The sequence below is a fragment of the Pelodiscus sinensis genome, chromosome 10 (genome assembly GCF_052426305.1).
Source record: "Pelodiscus sinensis isolate ZL-2025 chromosome 10, ASM5242630v1, whole genome shotgun sequence".
NCBI lineage: Eukaryota > Metazoa > Chordata > Testudines > Trionychidae > Pelodiscus > Pelodiscus sinensis.
The window spans coordinates 34,720,637-34,735,088 of NC_143061.1; the positions used below are offsets into that span (position 1 = coordinate 34,720,637).

Below are 14,452 nucleotides of genomic sequence, written 5' to 3' on the forward strand. Positions count from 1 at the left end.
CGCATCCGGCCCGCGAGGCCCTCTCATCCGGCCCGTGGAGACCTTTTTGTCTGGCCCCGCCTTCTTCCGCGTGCCGGTGTGACGAGGCGACCCCCGCCCGTCCCTGGGGCGCCGCCGAACGGGCCCTTCTTGCCGCGGGGGGGGGGGGGCCCTGTCAGGGGTGTGCGGCGTGTACTCACGCCGCGCCGGGGCAGGAGAAGCGGGCTGCTCCGCTGACAAGCGGCCGCGCGGCGGCAAACGGCGCAGGGGGCGGGGGTTAGCACGGGCGGCGTTCCCCCGCCCAGACTGACAGGGCAGCCGGCCAATCAGGGGGCAGGATGGGCGGTGGTGGTAACGCCCGCCCGGCGACGTGCGGGGGAACGTGAACCCCGGCGGGAACTTTAAAAAGGTGACCCCTTCCGCCCGGGGGGGGGGGAAAGGAGTGAGCGGTGGCAAGCAGGAGGGGAGGACAGCGTGCAGAGGAAGGGGAGAGCAGGGGGAAAAGCCCCCCCCCCCTTCCGGGAGAAACAGATTCGCAGGCGAATATTCTGAAGAGGAAACATTAAAAGCAACAATCTCTCTACCATAAGTGGATATATTTGCACACTATATTCAGGTAAGTTTAACTTAAGAAATCATAAGAATTTTTAAAAATTGTTTCGGGTCATTTGCAGCTATTATTGCGACAAAATTAGTTCGCATAATCAGGTTTTTTGAGCGATATTGTGTGCAAGATACTTTCAGTTTCATTATTTATTCATGTTTAATTCACTTTATTTTAGTGCCCAGCGATGGCCGAGAAGAGGAAAAGAAAAATAGACTATGAGTGTCGGCAATTTCAAGAAGAATGGAGTTTGAAATACTTCTTCATCAAATCCGGCGAGAAAGCATTGTGTGTGATTTGCAACGAAACCGTGGCTGTGATGAAAGAATACAACCTGCGCCGTCATCATCAAAGCAAACATCAGGAGAAATATGTACAGTTGAAGGGTAAAGTCCGTGCCGAAAAATTTTCTAAATTACAAAATCAACTCACATCTCAAGAGGACATTGTTCAGTAAATCCTCAAATGAAAATGAATCCTTAACTAAGGCCAGTTATAAAGTTGCCTACGTCCTGGCTAAAAGTGGCAAACCCTTTACAGATGGTGAAGTAGTGAAGGAATGTTTGTTGGAAGTGGCTGAGGAACTTTGCCCAGAAAAGTCAAAACAATTTGAAAATGTAGCTTTGGGTGCGAATACCATTGCCCGCCGTGTTGCAGACATGGGTGAAAACATTGTGACTCAAATAGCGAAAAATGCAAGCAAGTTTCGCCATTTTTCAATTGCAATGGATGAATCGCTGGACAGCTGCTCCACCTCTCAACTGCTTGTGTTCATTAGAGGTGTGGATGAAGACATGAACATAACACAAGAGCTGGCTTCCCTACATAGCATGTATGGCACTGTTACCGGAGAGGATATATTCAATGAGTTGAAAAAAACATTTGCTGATTATAACTTGGACTGGACTAACCTCAGTTGCCTGACTGTTGATGGAGGAAAGAACATGAGTGGCATAAAGAAAGGCTTGGTTGGACAAGTGAAGCAGATGTGTAATGAGAAAAACATTATACAACCAATGTTCCTGCACTGTATTATTCACCAGCAAGCTTTGTGTGCTAAATATGTGGACATTAGCAGTGTACTGAATCCTGTGGTGAAGATGGTGAATTTAATAAGGTCACATGGGCTCAACCATAGACAGTTCAGAGACATGTTGAAAGATACAGACACAGAATCGCAAGATTTACCATATTACACAGCAGTAAGATGGCTAAGTTGTGAGAAAGTTCTGAGCAGAGTATTTAAGTTAAGAAAGGAAATAGGTGACTTCCTGGAAAGTAAAGGCAAGCCACAGCCATTACTGTCTGATGAAGAGTGGGTATGGAAATTGGCTTTTGCTGCAGACATAACTAGTCATTTAAATTTTCTGAACCTAAAACTACAAGGAGAGCAAAATCTAGTTTCTGATCTATACACCCACCTAAAGGCCTTCAGATCCAAACTTGTCTTGTTTTTGGAACAAGTACAGGCCAACAACTTGACGCACTTTCAGCAGTGCAAGGTCTTCATGGCTGAAGCAACAGCTGAGTTCCCCACGTCATTTGCATGCGAGATCATCAAAGACCTCCAGCTGCAGTTTCAGCAGCGGTTTTCTGACTTGGATTCAAAGGCAGAAGAAGTGAGATTGTTTCAAAACCCATTTGAAGCAGATGTGGCCAGTTGCCCAGATGAACTGCAGCTGGAAGTCATTGAGTTGCAAGCAAATGACCTCCTTAGGGACAAGTTCAAAATAGGACTGGTGGGTTTTTACCAGTTTTTGCCCAAGGAAGACTTTCCTAATGTCAAAACTTTTGCATCAGGGTACCTTTCAATCTTTGGAACAACATACCTGTGTGAACAAACATTTTCAAGAATGAAATATGTGAAGAACAATTTGAGAACAAACTTGTCCGATGATAATCTCAGGTCACTGTTGATGTTAGGGACAACAAATCTAAAGCCAGAAATGTCTGCTATTTTGGCATCCAGGAAACAATTTCACCATTCACACTAATACAGGTGTTCATGTGTAGTGTATCAATGTGTTATTAAATAATAACTGAATAAAATAATATTAAATAAATAATTAAAAACAACATCCATGTTTTGATTGTTTTTTATTTGGACCTCAAGTGTGTAGTCGGCCCCTGAACTGCTGTTTGATAGTTAATGCGGCCCTCGGGCTGAAAAGTTTGGAGACCCCTGCTCTAAAGTATTGTTCTTGCTGAGAAGGCACCAGGCATTTTAAACTATTGTATCAAACAGTGGCACCTATTTGACCTATTTTAATTCCTCTAGTCCAGGGATGGGAAACCTAAGGCCTGGGGGCCACCTGCGACTACCAGTGGCTACCAGTTTGCCTGCATCTAGCCCTCGGGGCTGGTCCCCCAGCATCGGGGAGCATGTGCTGGCGCACCAGCCCTCCCATCATTTTAGTGTGGGACTAGAGCACACAAAATCTACAAGTCTGGGTCCCACTAGTCTCTGGCATGTGAAGGGAATGTCTTTTTCTCCTCCGTTGGGGACCACGTCAGTGAGGTGGTTTTCGTTTTGCTTTTCACTTGTGTGTAGCCCCTGACTTATGTTTCTGTGGATCAGCAGCTCCCAAATAAAAAAAAAGTTCTCTTCTCCATTTCTGCTCTAGTCTAAACTGCTTAATAAAGCATGGTATGGAGTGTCACCAAGAGGCAGGTTTATAGTACACAAACTCCTCCAACTGAAGACAACAGCATTTCTTGAATTAGTCCACTGAAGTGATTGAGATAATTCATGCCCTTCATTTTCTTCCTTAACCTGGACTTTGTTTTTACATCCCTCCCCTAGTCTAAAAATTCTCAGGATCTTTTTTCAAGAAAGTTCTCATCCTCCACAAAAACACTATTTATAGCCTTCTACTAAAAATCCAAATAGCATAAAATATTATTCCATGACCATTACTGACTGTGAGCACCATTTGAAAATAATACTCCATCGATATTGTTCTTATTCTCCTCCTCTCCAAAATAATCCCCACCTGGAATTACAAGGTGAATACATAATTTGAATACAAGTAATCAAATGGGCTGTATTTTAATCCCTTAATCTTTGCACATATTTTATCTAATTTAAATGGGGAGTTCTATTATTTGCATATAAATCGCCATGAATGTGTAGGGATGTAGAAAGCCCTTTAAAACCGTGCCTTTACATGGTTACATGTGCTGCGGGCATACTGCAGAGCCCGCTAGCGGAGAGCTGGTTCCTGCCTCGGCCCGTGGCGCGGTGGGCCCAGGGAAGCTGGGTAACCGGTGACCCGTTCATACCCATCTTCCTCCCAGACTCTTACAGCTCATTGTGTCCACAGCAGCGGGGGGACGGTGTCTTGCTACGGGCCCCTAGGAGCCTCGCTCTCTTATGGACCCCACCGCGGGGCCCCTGCTGGCGGAAAGGCTTGGTCCAGCTGCCCCGGGACCGAGCTCCAGACTTCACACGCTGCCGCTGCGACTCCCTGGCCGGGGCGCGTGGGGGCAGAGAGGGAAGGTCTGTGCGGCTGGTCCGCGCAGGGCGCCGCTTGCCCGCGGGAGCGCGCTGAGCTGCGTGCGGGGAGGGCTGCCCCCGCCTTAGGCCGGGAGAAGGAGGCGAGGAAGGACGCTCTGTCTCTGCCTCTCTATGGCTGTAGGGCCGCTCTGCGCCGCGCTCTGTGGCGGCTGGGCGGCCTGGCTGTCAGTAGGACGCGCCGGAAGGAAGCCGGCTGAGGGGGAAGGGCTGGTTGGGTCCCGTCGGGCTTCGAGTAGGCGGCGGCCATGGGGGTCCCCAAGTTCTACCGGTGGGTCTCGGAGCGGTATCCCTGCCTCAGCCAGGTGCTGAAGGAGCATCAGGTGAGCGACGCAGGGTCGGGAGGCGGGGGGGTTCGCGCCGCCTGCCTTGGCCGCTCGGGCCGGGGAGAGTGTCCCCCCGCCTCGGCGGGCCCGGCACCGCGAACGGCTCCGGGCTCGGTTCCTCAGGGCTACGCTGACTTGCCTCGCCCGTGCAAGGCCCCAGGTCGCTCCCGGGGGTTCCCCCCAGCGCCCGGTGCTAGAAAGCGAGCCCCGACTCGGGCCCCCCCGATAAGGACCCGCTGGCGCAGCTGCTGGGCGGCTGAGGCTGGTGTGGACTTCCCGCATCTGGGCGTCGATCTTTCGTTCCCGGGGCGCGCTGAGGTTTAGTTCAGCCCCTGTTGGTACGTTTGGAAGGCGCCTTTTACAAGACAGAATGCAGCTGTTTTGCTTGACAGTATTACTTGGATGTAGAAGCCAACATATAGGTGGGGTTTTCAGAAGTGCTCACCCCGAGTCTAACTCTGCTTCTCTGCAAGTAACTGATGGTAGGCTAAAAGTAAATATAAAGTATTTGTGTAAATAGTAAATGATTGAAAAGTGGGGAGATGTATTGCTGTAGTCACGGTGTTGTTTACTGAAATAATAAGCTACAGATTTTTTAAGCTAATTATCATTTAGATAGACACAGGTTGAAAATCATAGTTAATGGAGATAGAAATGTAGCCGTATTAGTCTGGTGTAGTTGAAACAAAAAACAGGACTATGTAGCAGTTTAAAGACTAACAAGATAGTTTATTAGGTGATGAGCTTTCGTGGGCCAGACCCACTTCCTCAGATCAAATAGTGGAAGAAAATTGTCACAACCATATATACCAAAGGATACAAAAAAAATGAACACATATGAAAAGGACAAATCAAATTTCAGAACAGAAGGCGGATGGGGGGGGGGAAGGGAAATGTCTGTGAGCTAATGATATTAGAGGTGATAATCCGGGAAGCTATCTTTGTAATGGGTAAGATCATTAGAGTCTTTGTTTAAACCTAAGTGTAAAGTGTCGAATTTAAGCGTGAATGACAGTTCGGAGGATTCTCTTTGAAGTGTGGTCTGAAAAGGTCTTTGAAGCAGGATGCAGGTAATCAAGTCGTTGAGACAATGTCCTTGCTGGTTGAAATGGCAAGAAACTGTTTTTTCTTTGTGATCCTGTCTAATATCTGTTTTGTGGGTACTGATCCTTTGGCGAAGTGTCTGAGACGTTTGTCCAATGTACATAACAGACGGACACTTTCAGCACATGATAGCATAAATTATATTTCTGGATGCGCAGGAATATGTGTTCTTGATCTTATAACTCACTTGGTTAGGTCCAATAATGGTATCAGCAGAGTGAATATGTGGACAAAGCTGGCAACGGGATTTGTTGCAAGGGAAGGTACCAGGGTTGTTGTTAGTGTGGTATGTCCTGTGGTTGTTGGTAAGAATCATCTTGAGGTTAGGTGGTTGTCTATAGGAGACTATGGGTCTGTCTCCCAGAGACTCTTGGAGTTTAGTATCCTGTTCCAGTATACGCTGTAGTTTATTGATAATGTGTTGGACAGGTTTAAGTTGGGGGCTGTAGGTGATGACAAGTGGTGTTCTACAGTTGGTTTTCTTGGGTCTGTCTTGAAGTAGATGGTTTCTAGGTATTCGTCTGGCTCTTTCAATTTGCTTTTTTTTTTCCATTTGCTTTTTCAATTTACTGTTTTTTCTTTGTGTCTGAGACGTTTGTCCAACGTACATAGCAGACGGACACTTTCGGCACATGATAGCATTGGACAAACATCTCAGACACTTCGCCAAAGAATCAATGCCCACAAAACAGATATTAGACAGGATCACAAAGAAAAAACAGTTTCCTGCCATTTCAACCAGCAAGGACATTGTCTCAACGACTTGATTACCTGCATCCTGCTTCAAAGGCCTTTTAAGATTACACTTGAAAGAGAATCCTCCGAACTGTCATTCATGCTTAAATTCGACGCTTTACACTTAAGTTTGAATAAAGACTCTAATGATCTTACCCATTACAAAGATAGCTTCCCGGATTATCACCTCTAATATCATTAGCTCACAGACATTTCCCTTCCCCCCCATCCGCCTTCTGTTCTGAAATTTGATTTGTCCTTTTCATATGTGTTCATTTTTTTTTTTTTGTATCCTTTGGTATATATGGTTGTGACAATTTTCTTCCACTATTTGATCTGAGGAAGTGGGTCTGGCCCACGAAAGCTCATCACCTAATAAGCCATCTTGTTAGTCTTTAAAGTGCTACATAGTCCTGTTTTTTGTTATAGTTAATGGAGGGCATTGTTTATCAGTGTCCAACATCTTAGTTTATCCATCTTGTCGAACAAAGATTTCATTTATTTGATAGCATGTAATTTGCACATAACAAGGGAAATCAACTGATCGGTTTCACTTTTATTTCTGTTTTGCATTTTCTGTGGCCAGTTTTACTTTCTTGTTCTTAAACACTAAAACAATGTTGCAAAGCTTGGGTTAGGAACATCAGGGATATGTTTAAATCCACATGTATTTTTATATTGTTTCTTTTTAATTTAATAGAAACCTTTGTATTAATACTGTTTCTGAGTTTTTTTTAATTTTTGTTCTATAATATAAAAATGTTCCTAAACTGCCTGATAGGAATCTTTGTAAAGTACTTCTAAATGTTTATTTTTGTCCTAATGTTAAAAAACTGTTTTAGCTGAACACTATGCCACCAGCAAATGCTTGAATTTTACTTTCTGGCCCAGTTAGCTTCAATTAAGAGTTAATTTTAGGCTGGGCATTTACTAGAGAGACTTTATTCGGTGTATATGTGCTAACATACCTCCCTAAGGAGTTTTTCTGCCAGTATAGGAACACTGCCTCCCAAAACAATCTTAACTATGTTGACAGAAGCACTCTTCTGTTGAGATAGCTGTGACTACACTGTGTTTTTTGCCACCATAACTGTCAGTCAGGATGTGGGTTTTTTATACCCTGACTGATTTAACTGTTTGGGGGTGGGAGCGTGTTGTGGAGTAATGCAGAAAAGGGTTAGAGCAGTGGTCTCCAACCTTTACATACCCAAGATCGCTTTTTAAATGACAGACCAAGCCAAGATCTACTTCCCTGCCCTTTTCTTGAAGCCCCGCCCCTTTCTATTCTCCTGCTCTCCATCATTTGCTATCCCCAATCCTTATACTGCTGCCTTTTTTTTTTTTTTCCAATTCTTCTGTAGGAAGAGGTTTTTCCAACGTTTGGCCTGTCTAGACTGGACCAAATGTCAGAAAAAACCCTTCTTTTGGAAGCCCCCTTATTTGTCGTGGAAAGAGGAATATAGGGGTGACCAGAAGAGCATGTTTGCTCTTCCACTAAAAAAAGCGGAAGAACAAACGCATCCCTGGATGCAGGAGAGTTTTTCTGGGATATCTCCAGAATCCTGAAAAACTGCAGTCTAGCCTTACCCTCGCTGGGTTGAGACAGTATGTGTAGGCTCTGGGGTGGGAATGAGGGATTTGGGTGTGGGAAGGGGTGAGAGGTGCAAGCTCTGGGAGGAAATCTGGATGCAGCAGGAGGTGGAGAAGGGGATGCTGGCTCGGGGAGGGGGCTCCAGGCCGGGCAGTGTTGGGGTACTAAGCAAGCCAGATGCTTGTGGATGTGAGGGTGCAGGAATTTGGGTTGAGGTATGTGAGGGGCTCAGGGCAGGAAGTTCCAGTGTATGATAAGCTCAGGTCTAGGGGAAGGGGGAATGCAGGAATGGCTGTGGGCAGATGAGGGCTTGGCCCCAATTGGGGGTTTGTTGGCCAGGCTTCATTTTAAATAAAATACTGTGTCAAACACACAAAGTTTCTGCATTGTCTTTGTTTATGAGATGGGCAGGGAACCTGTCTTGAGTCAGGGGTCACTGACGCACAGAAAAGTCAGTTGGGAGCAGGGGACATGGTACTGGGGAAGGGTGCTAGTGGGTGCTGGGGCAGGGAACAGGGTGCCAGTGGGGGCAGAGTTCTACAGCTGGTGGCAGGGGCAAGGGAACAGGTTTTTGCAGTAGGGGAGAGGGACAGAGTTCTGTGGCTGAGGGCATGGGAGAGGAAACAGGGTGCCAGGAGGACAGGTTTCTGCAGTAGGGGATAGATTTCTGCAGTGGGGGACAGAGGGCTGGGGGTGACAGGTTTCTGCAGCAGGGGACAGGGTGCCAGTGGTGGGGCAGGTTTCTGCAGAAGGGGGACAGGGGAGAAGGGAATGGGGGGCAGGAGGGCGGGGGACGAGGTTCTGCGGCAGGGGTCAGGAACAGGGTTTGGGGGGCAGGAACAGGGTTCGGGGACAGGGTGCCAATGGGGTCAGGGAGTCCCCTACACCAGCCTCGGAGGGAAGCCTCCTTTGCGCACTCCCTCCCGGGCCGACCCCGCAGAGGGGGGAAGCCCACGCATGCGACCTCTCGGGGCCAACCCACCCCACGGAGCAGGGAAGCCTGCACACGTGCTCCTTCTGGGCCTGACTCCCCCCTTCTGCAGAGAAGGGAAAGCCTCCGGGGACTTACCCGGTAAGTTCCCGGAATGCCAGGGATCTGGGGCAAGGAAACAGCTAGCGCATTTCTGGAACCCCTGGAAGTGATGCGCAGCTGTAGGACTTCCCTCCATCCCACTGAAAGCTGCCACCACCTTCATTGTTGCTCGAGGTAGTTAGTGGGGCTTCTTGGGGGTGGGAGGAAATGGGAGGCCCAGAACGCCTCGCGCTCAACTGGTTGATGACCACAGGGTTAGAGGGTGAGAATACAGCCAAATAGCTGCACATCAAAACACTTGTGACTGGTTGATTATTGTGCTCACATGCAGCATCTCTAGTCAGGCAATTTTCATTTAGGTGTCTAAATGTAAATTTAGAAACTTTAAGGCCATTTTCCAAATTGGGCACCTAACATTATTGGCTATTCAAATAAACATATCATACTTGGGCTGCTATCAAACAGTTTTTTAGTTATGCTTTTTTAGTCACTGCCCTCCCCCTGCTGCCTGTATCAGAAAGAGGCAACAAGGGGGAGGAGGGGAAAGGGATGGGGTATTTCAAAGCCGCACACTACTAGAATGATGTAAACTATTGGGCCAGCTACTCAAATACTGAAGCAACAAGTAACAGGGTTTGTTTTGTTTGAAGTAGGGGGAGGGAGCCCTACTGGACAGGGTTATGTTGTTTGTTCTTCTGTTTGCTCTTGCTGAAAAAGTGATAGAAGATAAAGGGCAGTTTGTGTGCAAAACAAAGATTATTATTTATAAATGTAATTAAAGTATGCTTCTTCATATGTAGAAAATGCCCTCTGCTATCCTTCTATATGTTCTGCTTCATGTGAAAAGGTCATGCGGCTCACCCAAGTTTTGGAGCTTTTATAGAGTGCTGTCACTGCAACACACATCCTCTTGTGACTGAAGAGCTGGTGTCCATGTGGATGTGGTGGACTTTGGATATGCAGTTTTACTTGGACCGCAAAATTAGGTCCTTTATTGGAGGGACTAAATACCGTTTTAGGAAGCGCATAAAAATAATTACTGAGCACTGTGCATCAGCTGTAGTGTAATACATTGCAGAGCCAGCTGTACAAACAAGACACTAGATATTAGAGATGTATTAGTTCCTTTTTAATCTTGCCTCTACCTTTTCCTTCACTTCATGTTTGCCAATACTGAAATAGAACTCTGCTCCTCCTGACTCTAGAACACAAATCCAAAAACATTTCCCATGTGAGAGGATGGTTCAGCAACAACACAATAGGTTGTCACAAAGTGAGCAAACAATCCTACAGAAACTAGCAGGGGACTCTCATGGTTAGGATTACTTACAACATCAAGCAAGTAGATGTGTGTACAAAATGGATATGTTTGCTTACAAACTGGCCTTGTTGGTGTTGAATTTTTGGACAAAAACATGGTGGTACCTGTTGGCCCAAGCAGCTAGCCAATATTTGGAGCCATGCTGCATTATTTATATGAGCAAGGTATTTTTGTGGTGCAAGTCTGTTTATTTACAAAGAATGTATGCAAAAATGCCATTTTCCTGAAAACAGTAGGAACAAATAGTGAACAGCTTCCTTGCTCACATTTTGCATGCCTGCTTTTTAGCAGAGTCCAGTGCCCCAAGGAATTCTGTCTCTGCTTGCATTCAAGGTCATGGTCTCTGCATATCTTTCATTATCTTCAGGTTTTCTGGCAACTTTTACCTTACTTTACACTCAACTGGACCTAACCAATGCCCCCGCCTCTATGTTTACAATCAGTCCCCAGGAAAATCCCTTGTCTCACACAGCTCAGAAACTGCTGAGGTTTTCCTACTTTGGAAGACAGCTTCTGTTGTTTCTGCTGTCACTGAACAAAGGCAACTGTTTCTAGGTCTGTGATTGGTAAGCGTTATCAGTAAAACATTAAATGTCTTTTTTCCTAGATTCCAGAATTTGACAACTTGTACCTGGATATGAATGGTATCATCCATCAGTGTTCACACCCTAATGATGATGATGTTCACTTCAGAATCTCAGATGATAAGATCTTTGCTGATATTTTCCACTACTTGGAAGTATTGTTTCGTATTATTAAACCAAGAAAGGTTTTCTTCATGGCCGTTGATGGAGTGGCTCCAAGAGCAAAAATGAACCAGCAGCGTGGGAGACGTTTTAGGTGAAAATATTTTAATACTGTATTGGTGTGTTTGTGAATACATTGGATAGCACCTGTTTATGAGATTTTTTTTTAATTTCAAATTGAAATAAGTATAAAATACAAAGTTTTAAATGATTATGGTTTTGACTTTTTTTTTTGTTAAGTAATAACTGAGCAGTCATTCTTCAGAATTGAGGTTTTTTTGCCAGTGCATTTGAAAAAAAACCTGTATACATTGGGGAGTACTTTTCATCCTTTGCTTTTGAAGTGAACTCAGTTTGCATAGTGCTACAGAAACTGGTATAAATCGTTTACTCTTGCAGCCAATGGCTTAGAATTATGAGCCTATAAAGTTTGGGGTAGTTCATTCAAAGGAGTCTGGACCCAAAAATTATGACCTAGCATTGCATGTATCTTTAGGGGAACAGCAATTATAGGTTCTGCTTCTTTTTTCTATCTTTAAGACTGTTTTTCTGTAAATATTTATATTCCAGTGTATCGCTTTGCAAGGAGGTAGTAATAGGGCTTAGGGATGTTAGCTAGTAGTCAACTACGCGATAAGCATAAGTTTATCGGGTAGTTGAGTGGAGTATTGACTACTCATTTTCCCCCTTCCTGCCTCTATAAGAGGCAGGAAGGGGGTGGCAACAGGAGTTGGTGCTGGGGGGATCTTAAAAGTGCTTAAAAGTCAGATCCCCCCCAGCACCATCTCTGCAGTGCTGCCTGCTCCCCCTGCCCCCTCCTCCTCCCCACTGCCTCTATCAGAGGTAGTAAAAGGGGATAGGGGAGGCTGCTGCAAAGCAGCCTCTGCCTGCAGTGGGCCAAGGCTCACCTTGGGTAGAGGCTGCTCTGGCAGAAGCCCCTGTCCACAGGAGTCCCAGTGGCCAGGAGCTGCTTCCACCAAGCAGCCCCTGTCCGAGGCGGCCTGGCCATGTGCTGGGCTCTTACTAAATTTAAAATGCAGAGGCACAGCATCCAGGACCAACATGAGCCAGGACTGTCTGGTCCTGGCTCGCGTTGAGTCCAACAGCCCTTGGCTGCAGCCAGTTCTGTCAGTTGCAGACAGGGGCTGGTGCCATAGCAGCCTCTGTTTGTGGTAGCCAGCCCTGGTTGTAATGAATAGAGGCTGCTCCAGCACCTGCCCCTGTTCACGGAAGACAGGGTTGGCCATCATGAAAAGGGACTGCTGGACTCAATGTGACCTAGGACCAAGCAGTCCTGGCTCATGCTGGTCTGGGATGCTGTGCCTCTGCATTTAAAATGCAGTAAGAGCCCAGCAGTTGTTACAACATTTAAAATGCAGAACTGCAGCAGGGGTGGTTCCCAGAGCCAGCACGAGCTGGGACTACTTAGTCCTGGCTCAAGCTGGCTCCGGGAGCTGCCCCCACTGCAGCTTTGCAGAGCAGCCCTTTTCGCCTAATCATATATTCAATACAAATGGTATCAACAACACAATTAGCCAGATAACCACAATTTAACATCCTTAATAGGGATACTTCCTTTGGAATCTGTGTGTGCCATCTCTGAGGAGGTCTTTGTGGTCACTATATGAGGGTTCCTTGACAGCCATTGTGGAGAAGAAAGAATGAGACTTGGGAATTATTAAAACTAGTCATGTTAACCATCAGGCTAGCTAAATGTTTTATATCTGGATCATATATAGGAAAGAACAATCAATTTCATATATACCGAATGGGAAGCAACAGTCTAGGAAGGAGTACTGCAGAAAGGGATCTAGGAGTCAATAGCGGACCACAAGCTAAATATGAGTTAACAGTGTGACTGTTGCAAAAAAAGCAAACATGATTCTGGGATGCATTAACAGGAGCGTTGATGGCAATACACGAGAAGTGATTCTTCTGCTCTACTTTGTGCTGATTTGGCTCAACTGAAAAATTGTGTCCAGTTCTGGGCACCACATTCAAGGATGTGGAGAAATTGGAGAAGATCAACAAAAATGATTAAATATCTAGAAAACAGCTATGAGGGAAGACTGAAAAAATTGGGATCGTTTAGTTTAGAAGAGAAGAGTAAGGGGGGACACGATAGCATTTTTCAATTATCTAAAAGGGTTTTACAAGGAGGGGGGAGAAAAATTGTTCTTGTTGGCCACTGATGGTAGGCCAAAAAGCAATGGGCTTAGATTGCTGCGAGGGAGGCTTAGGTTGGACATTAGGAAAAACTTCCTAACTGTCAGGGTGGTTAAATACTGAAAAATTTCCTAGGGAGATTGTGCAATCTCCAGCACTGGAGATATTTAAGACTAGGTTGGATAGATATCTGTCAGGAATGATCTAGACTAGTGTTTCTCAAACTGTGCTCCGCGGAGCCCCAGGACTCTGCGAGACATCTCCAGAGGCTCTATGATGTTGATAAACTGGAAATGTCGATAAGTACAACACATACAATCAGTGGTCTGCTGGGGCTCTGCATACATTTTTACGCATGTAAAGGGCTCCGGAGCCCAAAAAGTTTGAGAACCGCTGATCTAGACAGTGGTTGATTCTGCCATGAGGGCAGGGGACTGGACTTGACCTCTCTAGGTCTCTTCCAGTTTTAGTATTCTATGATCCTATAGTTGCAGTTATCAAAATCTTGATGTTTACTGCTCACACATGCTGTTCTTGTGAACTTTGGGGACAGCAGTCATGTTGACAGGTATATCAGAATTTGGAGATAGGGCTAGCTATTTCCTTAGGCAGTTCGTTCTGAACACCTTATGCTACAGTGCTCCCTTCCTGTTAGTGCTATGGGGATTTCTATTCACTGTAAGCTGATTCTTTTCAGGTTTCGCCTGCCTCCTACAACTCATTATTGTCACTAGCTGGGGAAAAAAGGAAGCTAAAGGCTTAGACAGCATTTGGGGGGCATTGGGAGGACAAGAAAAACAAATGGTGGGGCAGCAAGCAAGGTTGGCATGGGGTTGAGGAGGGGAGATAATGGGGGATAAAAAAAATGTGGAAAGAACAAATAAGAAAGCCAGAGAGTTTTAAAGAAAAAATTAAAAACATGAAAAAAGAATAGAACCATACCAGGAAAAAATGTGAAGGGACATGGGTCAGGGGGAGAAGGAAAACATCAGCATCAAAAAAGAAGAGATATAAGAGGAATTAATTTGAGGACAATGCCATTTAATTCTGTGGGGAAAAGATTAGCCGAGCCAGTAATTTGACTTTTGCTATTTATCTGTTGGCAGTTGAAAAACATTTTAAAAAATGCTTGACTGAGAAGGGGCTTTTCATGGGAGCCATATTCTTTGGATGTTGTCACTTTCATTTTCTGTTGGAAATGTTGATAGATACGATGTCCTGCTAGTATCACTAGACAGTTTTTTCCTTCATTCAGCGCTTCATTCAGTCTTTCACCCAGCACTGACTCTGATGACCCTTGTCAAATCTTTAAGTTTCTGTCTCTCATGTTGTC

General features: G+C 45.6%; 1 protein-coding gene across 3 annotated transcripts in view; it reads left to right on the plus strand.

Annotated features, from left to right (window-relative positions):
* The first annotated feature begins 4,133 nt into the window (after positions 1-4,133).
* The window catches only part of XRN1 (5'-3' exoribonuclease 1), an 88,550-nt gene continuing 78,231 nt past the window's right edge, over positions 4,134-14,452 (plus strand). The window contains exons 1-2 of one of the 3 annotated variants that reach the window (XM_014574044.4): positions 4,134-4,420; positions 10,815-11,047. In XM_014574044.4, coding sequence (XP_014429530.3) covers positions 4,346-4,420; positions 10,815-11,047 — 308 coding nt within the window. In that variant the 5' untranslated portion in view covers positions 4,134-4,345. The remainder of the gene's footprint in view (positions 4,421-10,814; positions 11,048-14,452) is intronic. The other 2 variants (XM_014574045.4, XM_075937651.2) reach the window with 2 other exon arrangements.